Genomic DNA, 13,100 nt, shown 5'->3' on the forward strand with positions numbered 1-13,100 from the left:
TTTTTGCAGGTGGAACCTTTTCTTGATAAAGAAATTGTCCTGCTTTTGTTTTCCAGTCTAGTTTTAGGCTGGCATTGCATGAGAAGCATCATCCACCCATTAAAAATTCTTTCATCTTCCCATTTTATGGTTACCTTTAATTTCTGGTACTTTTATACCAGCTCTAATAATGTCAACGTGAAATTACTCCAAGTACAGTCTAATAAAGAAAATTTTTTTCCAGCTCCTCAGCAATTTGTTCGCTTGTGGCTGCCTTGGGATCCAAGAGCAAATCCAAGAGGTGCCAAAACTCTTTGTGTGCCATTCCCAGCCTGACCCAGTTACAAACAATTGTCAGTTAAAATGTTCACATCTCCAAAAAAACTCTGAGGACCTTTCCAAGCCTGGAGAAGAGAAGCTTTGGGGTGACCTAATTGTGGCCTTCCAGGACCTGAAGGAGCCAACAAGAAACATGAGGAGAGAATTTCCAAGGGGCTGGAGTGACAGGACAGGGGAGAAAGGGGTAAAACTGAAAGAGGAGAAATTTAGGTTGGGTATAGGGGAGGAATTCTTTTCCATGGGGGTGGTGAGGCCCTGGCAGAGGTGATTCCATGGATTTCCCATCCTTGGAAGTGCCCAAGGCCAGGCTGGATGGGGCTTGGAGCAACCTGGGATAGGGGAAGGTGCCCCTGCCCGTGGATTGGAACAGGATGAGCTTAAAGATCCCTTCCCACCCAAACCATTCCATGATTCTGATCAATATTTGTGAGCTGATACAGAAGGGCTTTATAGGTTCCCTTTCTAAAAGAACTGATAAGTCAGGATTAAATGTCCCTTTGCTCTTGCAGCTGTGCCTCAGACTCTGTTACCCAAATTTAACACAATAAAACCATCTCCATTTGATGTGATAAAGTGGGAATTCATCTCTGAATTCCACAATTCTGGCGCTTCCTCCCTGAGTTCTGTGGGATTTCAGGGGTGGACGTGCTCTTTTGGCAGGGCCTTCCCCAACCCCAGAACTGAGATTGCTCTGACGCTCGGCTGGAGGCAGAGCCTGGTCAGTGGAGACAGGAATTTATTAAGGATTTACACTCATACCCTTAATAAAAGGACACCTTGGAATGATGAATTATGTATTATAGACATTCTTGGTATTTTTCTTTATGACTAAAGTCAAACATACACCAGAGTCTAGGTTTTGTTGTGACTGAAAGGTGGCCCTGAAATAAATTTGGTCCCTAATTCCCGAGATGAGAGAAACCTGCGGGACGGAATCTGTCTGTCAGAAGATAAGGAAATAAAAACAAGGTAAATAAGCACCCAGGAAAAGACATTTAATCAGGTGGAACATTTGACATTCAGGACATACTCGCTGGGAATTAATTCCAGCTACAAAGGCTGTCTGTGGTCCCCAGGCCATCAGGGCTGAGGTATAAAAACCAACTCGACCCAACTCCTTCCCACCACTTCTCTTCCCTCTTTCCTCTTTTGTGAGCAAGGTTAGTTCAAATCCACTTCTCTTTCTCTGTTTGCTGAGTTCTTGCCTTTTAATAATCTGGCTTTTCCCCCACAGTGTTCTGCTGGTTGCTGGATTTGTTGGGGGGAGATTTTTTCTGTTTAAGAAGTTGGGGTTTGCTGTTGGAATTGTGGAATTTCAGGAGTCCTGACTTGGTTATAGAGATCCTTGAATTGGTGATAGAAATTTATTCAAACGTGGGATTTCAGACAAGTTAAGTGGTGTAGAAAATATTGGAAATAATAAAGATTAACAAATTGAATGAGTGGAACGATGGCGCAAGGGGTTGGAACTCTGGGGTCTTTAAAGGTCCCTTTCAACTCCAACTATTTATTAAAACAGAAAATCCAGGAGCTCAGTTATATTTTCAGCACCATTTTATATCTTTGAGGATCTTTTCCATCCTGGAATGCCAGCTGGGTCACCAAGTGCAGAAATTTTGTTCCAGAATGCAATGACATCTCCTGGAATGTTGAGAAATGGGATGAGGGATTGTGGGGATAAAGGGAAAGAAGGGGAAAACCAGAGCAGAGCTGAGCACCCACCAGACTGTGACGGGTGTAGGAATCAGAATTTTGTTTTCATTGCCATGGTGGGACCAGACCCAGGGAGCGTGCAGGGGATTCCTGCCTTTTCTCACATCCGTGGACGAGTTGTCTGGGCAAGATTTCAAAGACCTCCTCTTCAAGGCTGCTTAATGACATTGAAATTTGTACCTCTTTGTAGGCAAAGTTGGAGCCTTGAAATGAAGTCTCCCTTTCATTTTTCCAGCTGCCCATGGAACTCTCTCCACAGGTACATTTGTGGTTGGGTTTTACTCCTAATTGCTGCTCCTACAACGCTCTGGGTGCACGGAGCTGGATCTCTCCAGACATGCAATCGAAATCCTACAATTAAATTAATGATACAGGTTTGTTTCTTTTGTTCTGCTGCCAGCTCTTCCCTGGATCCGCGACAGCACAGAGGATGCTTCAGCCTCTGTCTCCTTGTAACATATTTAAGGGTTTGGTTTCCTTCTCAGCTCCTGGTTCAGCTCCTTAAAGGCTCCTTAGAAAGTTGTTGTCCTGATAACTCAACTGAGTAAATGTAGGTGCAACACGACTCCCAGCTCGCACTCAGGTGTGGTCCTGTATTCCAGACTTCATCCCGAGCCATGTCCTGCTACGACCGATGTCCCTCCACCTCCTGCGGCCCCACCCCGCTGGCCAACAGCTGCAACGAGCCCTGCGTCCGGCAGTGCCAGGACTCCACCGTGGTCATCCAGCCCTCGCCTGTGGTGGTCACCCTGCCCGGGCCCATCCTCAGCTCCTTCCCCCAGAACACCACCGTGGGATCCTCGGCGTCCGCGGCCGTCGGGAGCGCTCTGAGTGCTGAGGGGGTCCCCATCTCCTCGGGCAGCTCCTTGGGGCTTGGGGGCTTTGGCTACCCCGGGCTGGGCAGTGGCTACAGCCGGCCCTACCGGCGCTACAACCCCTCCCGCAGCGGCTTCTACGGGCCCTGCTAAGGCGGGAGGGAAAGCGGGAGGAAAAGACCAGGAATGCTGAATCCCACCCCGTCCCTGGAGCACGACTGAGCTCAGGATTTGCAAAAGCGATGTCAGATCCCCGCAGCTCCACCTCAACGGAGTCAGTCAGCGCCTGGAATGAGGCCACTACTCCTGGTTTACTCCTTTATGTTTCTAATCCATTTTGTAGCTCTGCTGCTCCGTGTATTTGGTACTACCTGGTATAAAAGTTTAAATTTAGGAAGTAGGTGGGGCTTGCTTCTCAGGGTGCACTGGAAGAAGAGCTCTGCCTGTGGAACACGTCCCCCTGAACCGAGCCTTTCCCCCCACACTGACCCCTGGTGCTTTGCAGGGCTTTAATCCTCTTGTTGGGATTAATAAAGTGATGCTTTTATTGTAACTCCAGTCTCCTGCTGGTTTTTTCCTTCCCCTCCTGTTTTCCTTTGAAACTTTCTCAGGGTGAAATTTATCACTGAGTAGATCATCAATAGTCTGAGGGAGCTGGGAATGTTGGGAATGTTCAGCCTGGAGTGTGGAGAGCTCAGAGCACGTGCAGGATATGATTTAGATTTGCAACAGCCTCTGAAGGCACTAAACCAGTCGATTTTGAGGAAAAAATGTAGAAATTCTCATGTTGGGAAGGTTTGGGTCATTCCAATAACTCCAGTTACATAAATAATGTCTGCAGCATGTTGTCCCCAGGAGTTAAATTGCTCCCAGGAGTTAAATTGCTCATGGTTTATGTACCAGTCTGGCATCAGATGAAAAACCTCCCTCAAAGCTTCTTTCATCTCCAGGACCTGGGGTTCATTTCAATCCTTTGTTCCATCACACCCAGGACTCCGGAGTCAACACAAGGCTACAAATTTCAATTCACGCAGTAATTTGTCAACTCTTTGGTGCCTCTCCTGTCCTGGGAGCTCCGTGTTGTCACACAGAGATTTTAATTGAGGGTGGAGAGGGTGCAACTCCATTGCCGATCCATGAACGGGAGTTGGTGTGTCCTGGTTCCCCATCCAAAGGCTCCCAAGTTCTTGGACGAACTCCGGGTGTTAATTACAGAACTGGCAGAGCATCATTGCCAGGCTACTAATGAGGCTTTTTCCAAAATGTGATCTCCCCTCCAAGAGCAGCAGTTTCTGTGCCTGGAGGGAAGGATGAGGAGGAGGAAGCATTCCTGGCTTATCTCAGTTTTACGGATGAAAGGGACACGTGAATTTTTCTTGGGAGTGATTCCTACTAGAAGGAATGAATTTTTTAAAATATCTAAAAAGATTACAGGATGTTGGATCGTAGAGATTTTGAGGAAAAGGAGGAGACAGACTCTCCTTTTAGAGAAAAACCTTTTGTAGAAAGGACTCTAATAGAAAAGAAGAGAATTTCCTCGTGGAGAGTTAAAGGGTTTTAGAAGACATGAAGATTTGGGCTTATTTTTTTCTAAAGATAAATTATAGAAAGGTTTAACAAAATAATTAAAGTTTCTGAAGGCGTTTACCTTGAATTAGGTGAAGTCCTTTGAGTGCTCCTGACTCACACACTTTGATTGAAGTCCTTACGCAGGGGATGTGGGCGCTGAGATCTCGCGTCCCTTGAACCTCGGGGAGCCAAAACTTTGCATATTTGAGCCATTAGCGAGAAGTGCTGGGAACTTTGAAGTCCTTTGTTCCTCTGAAGGCCGAGCCCAGTCTTTGTACAAAGCCTCTTCGTTTGGAGTTAATTCCTATCTTTTGCTGAGTGCTCCCGATCCCAGCTTTTTGCATCCTTTCCGTGCAGGATTTTCCAGCAGGGACAAATCAAGCCATGATAAATGGGATGAAGAGCCGGGTGCAGATTCTCCTGACGCTGTCGTTTGGTTCAGACACAATACAGCCTCTAAACCCCAAAATTTGAATTAATCTCAAACATCCACCTTCACATTTAATTTGTTGTGAAAATTGCCTGCACATCCTGGCGACTTCCCGGGATTTCGGGCAGGAGTGGTGGTGACTCAGGCATGGAAATGATATTAAAATTCGTGTTTGGGTAAAGAAATGCATGTTTGTGGGTGCTTGGAATGGCTGAGTCCATAAAAAGTGGGAGAGCTGTGGCTTGGCCCAAGCAATTTCAGAACGTGTTTTGTTGCTCAGCAATTCTGGGTTTCATTTTCTTCCAGCTTTGCAGTCCTCAGGGAAAAGTGCTGCTCCTCTCAGCCGTGTGTTTGTGTGGGAAGTGGGAAATTTGGGAATATCCACTCTGCATCTTGTGGTAAAGCTTGGAACGAAACGCTGAGGCTCCACCTCAGAAAAAGAAAGGGATTATTCACCTAAAGGAGTGAAGTCTTGAATGAGGGCTAAACATCACAACACGCCCCTGAAGCAGTGTCTTAATGACTAAAACCAATCCTAAAACGTCCGCTGGCCTCAGGACTCGACTTAATTAATGCTGCCCTTTACCCGAGTCGCCACAGCCTCCCAAGCAATTAATTGGGAGCACAGGAATGAAGATGAAAGCTTCGGAATGGGAATGTAATAAGGGGAGCAGGAAAAGGGAGCAATCCCAAGGGAAGATTTCGAAACAAACAACAACAGGAGCCGATCAGTTTGGGGGGGATTTTTGCATGCAAAAGGATGGATCATTAAGGAATTCCATGCATAGGAGATGGCTCGGGATCACGGTATAAAAGCCTATAAGACAGAAGCCTTTTCCATCCACTTCTCCTGCCTCGTTCACCCCGGGAACAGGTGAGTTTGAACCTCCCTGGTGCCTTTTTAAATGCTAAAGTGCCACTTTGATGGCTGCTTTTATTGCATTTTTTTGCTGTTGGGTGTTCTTAGTCCTTTATAAATATTTCTAGGTTGGTTTCTGTTGTTTTTTTTTTTTTTACCTCGAAGGGAAATTAGAAAGGTTTCTTTCTACCAAAAAGAAAGGCTTTATTTACCCGTGAAGCAGAGGGTGACAGGACAGGGACGGTGCTGGGAATGTTGTCTCTCCAAACAAGCAGCTTTATCCTGCAGCAACATCTGCTCCAGGAACTCAAACCCACCTGGATTTCCAGGCTGGTGATGGATTTAAAAGCCCAGTTTTATGGCAATCAGCAGCTGCTCTGAATAGAAATCCTAAATAAATGCTCCAAGCATCCTTTTCCAGCCTCCAAACACTCCAGTTCCTGGGAGGGGAGGGTGTTACCAGCCCCTTTTCCAGCTGGGGTGGCTTAAAACTGACCCTGGAGGAAGCTGGCAGCAGGAAAACCTGGATCAGCATCCTGCCTGCCTCTTAGTTTGGAGGGATATAAACAATCCTTTCCCAAAAGAGGAGGATTTGGGTCAGGTTTAAGTTTCCTGGGACCCTGCAAGCGCTCAAGAGTCTGCAGGGAGGCAGGGAATGTTTAATCACTGCTCCTGGAGGCAGTAAAAAAGGGCAAAAATGAGTTTAATGCCTTGTCCAGGGGGAAACAAAGCCCAAATCCTGGGAAAGGATGCTCAGGGGGAGCAGAGGGAAGGAGAATGCCGGCAATAATCCACATCCAGCCCCAAATCAAGGCTTTTCATGGCCAGCAGGGGATGGTGGGGGGTTTGACCTGATGAGTGACGAGCCCTCCCCCCACCTTCTGTGTGTGCTTGGCTCTCTCTCACCCTCCTGGATCAGTTCTAGAAAATTGCTCCAGCTTTGAAATCGGGTTTGATTTCTTCCCTGCGTTCCAGACCTCCTTCCATCCCAAGAAATGTCCTCCTACGATTTGTGTTGTCCCACCTCCTGCGGCCCCACCCCGCTGGCCAACAGCTGCAACGAGCCCTGCGTCCGGCAGTGCCAGGACTCCACCTACGTGATCCAACCCTCGCCTGTGGTGGTCACCCTGCCCGGGCCCATCCTCAGCTCCTTCCCCCAGAACACCGCCGTGGGATCCTCGGCGTCCGCGGCCATCGGGAGCACCCTCAGCTCCGAGGGCGTCCCCATCAACTCGGGGAGTTCCTCGGGATTTGGGGGATTTGGGTACAGCCGGCCCTCCCGCCGCTACAGCTCGCGCTTGGGGGAGCCGTGCTAAGGGAAAAGCGGGATAAAGCAGCCCGGAATGCTGGAGCATGACCCGATGCAGGACTGAGCTTCTGCTCCAGATGTGATGGGAGACGGCCACAGCTCCGCCTGAGCTGTGGGAGCTCCTCAATCCAGGCCTTTGCTTGTCTTATTCTTTGATATTTCATATTTCTGATGAAGTATTTTTATTTCCTGTCGCTTTGTTGTCTCAGTCCACGGCAGCTCCGAGAGAAGAATCCCAGGATGAAAAGCCGTAAGAGTTCTTGTTGAATCCTAGAAATATTTACTTACACTTTGTACTTTTTTATTCTGCTGTTTTGCTCTCATTAAAGTCCCAAAGTTGCATCACACTCCAAGTCTCCTGCTGTTTATTGGAAAAACTTGGAAAACTTTTAGCAAAAAGCTCATTTTCCGCAAAATTTTCTTATTGTTCCTCTGTTTTATACAGTGAAAGGGGGCAGCAGAGGTTGCAGGAATTCAGCCTAGAGAAGAGAAGCTTTGGGGTGGCCTAATTGTGACCTTCCAGGACCTGAGGGTCCTGGAAAAAACATGGAGAGGGAGGGCAAGGGCAGGGAGTTACAGGACAAGGGGGGATGGGTTTGGAATGACAGGGAGGGCATTTAGATGGGATATTGGGGAGGAATTCTTCCCTGTGAGGGCGGTGAGGCCCTGGCACAGGTGATTCCATGGATTCCCCATCCCTGGCAGTGCCCAAGGCCAGGTTGGAGAGGTCTTGGAGCAAACTGGGATAGTGGAAGGTGTACCTGCCCACGGTCCAGATGATCTTTAATGACCCTTCCATGATTCTATGATCTCCAGAGTTCAAGGACAGGCTGAATTTTCACCTGAAATCCTTCCTCATTTTCCTGGGATGGAAAAGTGTTCCAGGAATCTGTCAGTCATGGCTTTGCAGCTCCGAACAAGCCGGCCACAATCTTTTCCTTCCGGAATGAGTGAAGGAAAGAAATGGAAAGTCAGAGACCTGGGATGTGATTGCAGCAAAAGGCAGGTGAGGGGTAAACCATGGAAAAGAAAAATGCCTTGTGCACAGGGTTTATCCCGAATATTCCTGGCAAATCCTGGCTCCGAGTGGACGTATTAGAATCCCACATCCACCAGCCTTGGTGGCACCAAACGTTGGTCTGCAAGGAAGGTGGAGCTGACACCCAGGGCAGCGCTAATTGCACTCATCCAATTTGAAACATAATTAAAATCTGCATTTGAAAGCTCACGCAAACAGGTCTGAAAAAGAAACAAAACCCTCCCGTTCTGGGTGTGTTGTTTTGCAGAGCTTCTGGTGAGTAAATAATTTCTCCCCTCGAGTGTGAATTAATTTTTGGGCTTGTTTTCTGCTGTTCCCAGCAGAATTCCAGCCGGGAATTCCACACTACCCCAGCTCCTTGCAGGAATCCTCTGCAGATCCATCCAGGAGTGAGTGACATTTATTTCTGGACAAAACCAGAAGTCGTAACAGAAATTGTATATTTGCCACAGGAAGATGCCAAAGCAAACCTCGAGCCTGAATGATTTTAACATAGTTCGTGACAGAATTTGAATAAAATTAACAACTAAATGAGCTCCAGTCAGGTGTGAACCTGGAGGATTTCAGATCTCCCTGTGCCTTCAGGGGGGCTGTTTGAGGAGGGGTGAAATCCCAGGCTCTGCCTACCCCAAAAACCATCTCAGATCACACGTCCACAGCTTCATCTGCCTGGGATGGGCGGCAAATTCCAGCCAGGAACAAGGGGTGCCTTCGATAACCCAAAATTCCAGACAGACACGGCCAGAGGGGCTGAGTGAAACGCCTTAAACCACAGGAACATCTTGAGGTTTGAACAATTCCCCATCCAGGGGGATCTGGGCAGGTTGGAGAGGTCGGACTGGGCCTACCCCAAGGGCAAAGTCCCAAAGCCAGGTGAGGGCAATCCCAGGAACCCAGAGAGGGGATTCTCCCCCTTGGCTCTGCTCTGGGGACATCGACCCGGAATTGTGTCCAGTTCTGGAATCTGGCCAGATTATTGTGGGAACCTCAAATGGCTCCAGAAGGTCCACATGAGCTCAGTCCAGAATTAGGGTTGAGACAAAAGTAAAACCCAGCAGAGAAGGGAACTCGGGAGTTGCAAGGATTTTACAGAGGCTCCAAGCCTTTGAGGAACTAATTCTTCATAATGAGCTAATTAATTACAATTCAAAATGAATTGCAGATGCCACTCTTGCCAGGGAAATTCCCTCTGCTTCTCTGTGGATTTTGGGATCGCTTCTGTGCCTGGAGACTTTACCCAGGGATGACTGTGAGTAACCTCCCAGTTCCATTTTGATTAAAAATCTCTTTTTTCAGACGTTCAGTCACTCACAGGTCTCTCAGGAGGATGTTCTCACATTATGCAAGAAGTCTTAATTATAATCTGAATATTTAGGTCCGGCCTTGATGGCAAAAATCTGTGAACTCTTAATTCACTCACTTTAATGCATCTCAAAATCAGGCCATTAAGTCATTCTGAGTGTACAATCAAATAAAGGCTGGAGTTAGAACAATATTTATTGCAATTATTTACCAGAAAGGCTCCAAACAGCTCTGAAAATGTTGCCAGATATATTTTTAAATTCTCAGACGGATTTTAAATGTGTTTTGTGTTATCAAGCAAATCTCGCACGAAGGAAGAATTTAAAAAATTGAGGAAAATAAAATAATGAAAATAAACTGTGGATGGTGTTATGCAAATTAATTCCTCAGCTAACTTCCTTGAGAGGAAATAATTTCTGAAAACAGCTGCTAATTCCTTACAACATGGAGAAATACTGAAGAATGCACAGCCAAAAACAGCCAAGGAAATATTTTTGAGAATCCCCTTGAAATAAGAGATGGCTCAAACCAAACCTTGAACTTTTCTTCTTGATTCAAAAGAAAGCAGCTGTAATTCCAGCAGATAGAAACAATGCCATCAATTTCACAGCCCAATCACTGCCCTGCACCCCCAAATCTTCAGAACATATGAGTAAATAAGATACAAGAATTCAGATCTAGGTCAGGCATCTGAAATGTGCCAGGGACGGGACATTTGCATGGTGGCACTTGAATAAAGCTGCTGATAAACTTTGAAGTTCTCGGGAAGCTCTGCCCAAGCCAAACAAGTTTCTGTTCCCAGGGGATCCCCACAAAGCCAGCCCTAATTTAGGGGTGATTTACATGTCTCAGGAGTGGATGTGCAAGGAGAGCAAGAACCTCGGAGGTAATGCCTGGATCCAGGATTGCTCATGGATTTGGGGTTGGAAAAGAGCTCCAGGATCATCAATCCCAACCTGTGATTGATCCCCACCTGGTCACCCTCGATGTCTCCTCGTTCCTGGGGCACCTCCAGGGATGGTGACTCCAAACCTCCCTGGGCAGTCCCTTCCAAGGCCTGTCCGCCCTTTCCGTGGAAAAATTCCTTCTTCCTTCCCTAGAGAGCCTCTCCATGCCTGGAGGTGTCCAAGGAATGACTCGATGTTGGGCTGGTGACAAGGCTGGGATTGGGAACAGCTTGGACTCAATGATCCTGGAGCTCTTTTCCAACCTCAGGGATCCTGGGATTTTGTGAAAAGCAGCTCAGACCTCCAAATACTCATGGCTTGCCTTCCAAAATCTGCAATTCTCCATTAATTCCCCCAGGATTTACCTTGCAGAGGAGTGCACAAGGGACTGCATTATGCAAATGAGGCTTAATCTCCTGTAATGACACCAAGCAGATCCCAAAGAGGTTTGAAGGCTGAATAAATCCTGCTGAATTAATCACTGTAGTGTTCCCAGGAATGAACCTGACCCAGAATATTTTAAGATGAAAGCAGCTTGTGGTCAGATAGACAAACCACAAGATAAGGAAGTGAGGCAGTAAAAAATACAAATATTGAGGCAAAAAAACCTGTAATCAGTCGTGGCCCATAAATCACGTCTGGCACAAAGAGTGGCCCAAGTTGTTGGGCAACTCAAAACTCGGTATAAAAACCCGACCAACTCCAGGCTGTCCCAGCCATTTCTCTTCCCTCCTTTGCCATCGTGAATAAGGTGAGTTTGAACCTATTTATTCTCTTTATATAACCAGCTTTTGCCTTGATTTTGTAGTTTTCCCTCCCTCCTGTTGCGGCAGTTTTTTCTCAGAGGGAAGAAGGGGTTTTATTCCAAAGAGGGGGTTTTCTGTTGTTGGCGAGTTGTAAAACTCATTAATTAGCCATGCTGGCCATTTAGGGTTATTTGTTCAGTTTTGGGATCCAAGCAAGTTTTAAGGTTGTGCAGCTGCACTTAAATATCAGCAGTGAATTCTTGGGCCTGTTCAGAGTCCTGTGACTGCATCCCACCACAGCCCAAGCGGAGAATTCACCTGAGGCCAGAACACGAAGAGCATTGAAAATTCAGTTTCCTTCTCAATTTGCTCCTTGATCAACTCCTAAACAGATCCTTGGGAAGCTGCTCTTTTCCTGATAAATGTGGGTGTAACACAGTACAGAATATTCCTGTATTCCAGAATTCCCTCCAGCCACAGCCATGTCCTGCTACGACCTCTGTGCCCCCACCTCCTGCGGCCCCACCCCGCTGGCCAACAGCTGCAACGAGCCCTGCGTCCGGCAGTGCCAGGACTCCACCGTGGTCATCCAGCCCTCGCCTGTGGTGGTCACCCTGCCTGGGCCCATCCTCAGCTCCTTCCCCCAGAACACCACCGTGGGATCCTCGGCGTCCGCGGCCGTCGGGAGCGCTCTGAGTGCCGGGGGGGTCCCCATCTCCTCGGGCAGCTCCTTGGGGCTTGGGGGCTTTGGCTACCCCGGGCTGGGCAGTGGCTACAGCCGGCCCTACCGGCGCTACAACCCCTCCCGCAGCGGCTTCTACGGGCCCTGCTAAGGCGGGAGGGAAAGCGGGAGGAAAAGACCAGGAATGCTGAATCCCACCCCGTCCCTGGAGCAGGACTGAGCTCACGGCTGCGGTTTTTGGATGCCGCATGAGACACCCCCAGGCTGGAGTTTAAGGAGCTGTGGGAGTTTGGCATCTCCCCAAACCAGGCCTTTGCTCGTCTTTCGTTGTGCTTTACTTCATATTTCTGATCAAATGTCTTTTCCTGCTTTTTTGTTTGTTTTTGTATTTGATAATAGGCAAAATATTAATTGTTAGCAATTGTTCTGCATGGCTGGATTAGCACAGGTCATTCATCAATGAAGAAGGAAGATTTCCACTTGCTGAGTGTGCCACTGCGAGAGGGATGAGTGGGTTCTGTCCTTACTGGACCATGGAAATGTGTTCCTGACTTTCACATTGCTTCCTTCCCTTCCTCAACCCATTAAATTGGTGCTGCATCACACCCCGAGTCTGCCTGACCTTCTTTGCTCTCCCAGCCCCTTTTCCAGTGCCTTTGGAAGTCCCCACTTCCAGAAAACACGACGCAAATAATTAATTCCAACTTCAAAGGAGAATGAGTCTGAGTCCAGTGGTGGAAAATGTTTAAAATCAAGCCTGAGACCCCTTACCAAAGGTAGAAAGGGACGACCTTCACCTGCAATGGGTGTCTCCTGCTGGGACATAAACAGGGAATATTTAAAGATGTGATACTTGGGAGCTCAGCTGAGATGCCTCAAGAAAAAGTGGAGGGAGAGGCAGCAAATGGGGCAGCCCTTTGGGCACAGCCTGGAGCTGTTTGGGTGCAGCATCTCCAGGCAGCTGAGCTCAGCCCCTGGTGAGTCTGGGAGGGGAGGCAGAGAAGGACGGGAAGTGCTCCTGCAGGGGAATGAGCCTTTGGAATTTGCTGGGTTGGGAAACAAGTCTGGGACAGGAGATGGGAAACAAGTCTGGGATAAAGAGATGAAAGGAGTAAAATTTAAAGAATTTTTAGTTCTAACCATTTCTTAGGGTGTTTTCTTAAGCGGTTGTGTCTGGCAGAGCTGAGCTTTATCAGGCACTGCTTTACTCCTCCTGGACTGTCTGTGCCGGGATCAAGGTGCTGTTTAGACACCAGAGCTTTGCTCCCTGAAGGAAGAAGGTTTGGAAAGCTTCCCCTGAAGGCTCTGGATGACTCAGTCTCCTGTCAGCCCATAAAACTCCTGTTATCTCTGAAAAGTCTTGCTTGGAGT

General features: G+C 47.7%; 3 protein-coding genes across 3 annotated transcripts; all 3 read left to right on the forward strand.

The window, feature by feature from the left end:
* The first annotated feature begins 2,648 nt into the window (after window positions 1-2,648).
* On the forward strand, window positions 2,649-2,999 carry LOC116436282 (feather keratin 4-like). The gene has a single exon (XM_032093337.1). The coding sequence runs from the start codon at window positions 2,649-2,651 to the stop codon at window positions 2,997-2,999; it is 351 nt and encodes a 116-aa protein (XP_031949228.1).
* A 3,700-nt stretch (window positions 3,000-6,699) lies between these two features.
* LOC116436353 (feather keratin 1-like) lies at window positions 6,700-7,020 on the forward strand. Its single transcript, XM_032093387.1, has one exon. The coding sequence runs from the start codon at window positions 6,700-6,702 to the stop codon at window positions 7,018-7,020; it is 321 nt and encodes a 106-aa protein (XP_031949278.1).
* A 4,509-nt stretch (window positions 7,021-11,529) lies between these two features.
* On the forward strand, window positions 11,530-11,880 carry LOC116436281 (feather keratin 4). The gene has a single exon (XM_032093336.1). It carries the CDS (start codon window positions 11,530-11,532, stop codon window positions 11,878-11,880), a length of 351 nt encoding a protein of 116 aa, XP_031949227.1.
* Window positions 11,881-13,100: the final 1,220 nt, after the last annotated feature.

Source organism: Corvus moneduloides, chromosome 29 (genome assembly GCF_009650955.1).
Source record: "Corvus moneduloides isolate bCorMon1 chromosome 29, bCorMon1.pri, whole genome shotgun sequence".
Taxonomy (NCBI): Eukaryota; Metazoa; Chordata; class Aves; order Passeriformes; family Corvidae; genus Corvus; species Corvus moneduloides.

Bases quoted from the DNA above. Each gene is read 5' to 3' on its own strand.
- LOC116436353 (XM_032093387.1), top strand. From the start codon at position 6,700: ATGTCCTCCTACGATTTGTGTTGTCCCACCTCCTGCGGCCCCACCCCG.
- LOC116436282 (XM_032093337.1), top strand. From the start codon at position 2,649: ATGTCCTGCTACGACCGATGTCCCTCCACCTCCTGCGGCCCCACCCCG.
- LOC116436281 (XM_032093336.1), top strand. From the start codon at position 11,530: ATGTCCTGCTACGACCTCTGTGCCCCCACCTCCTGCGGCCCCACCCCG.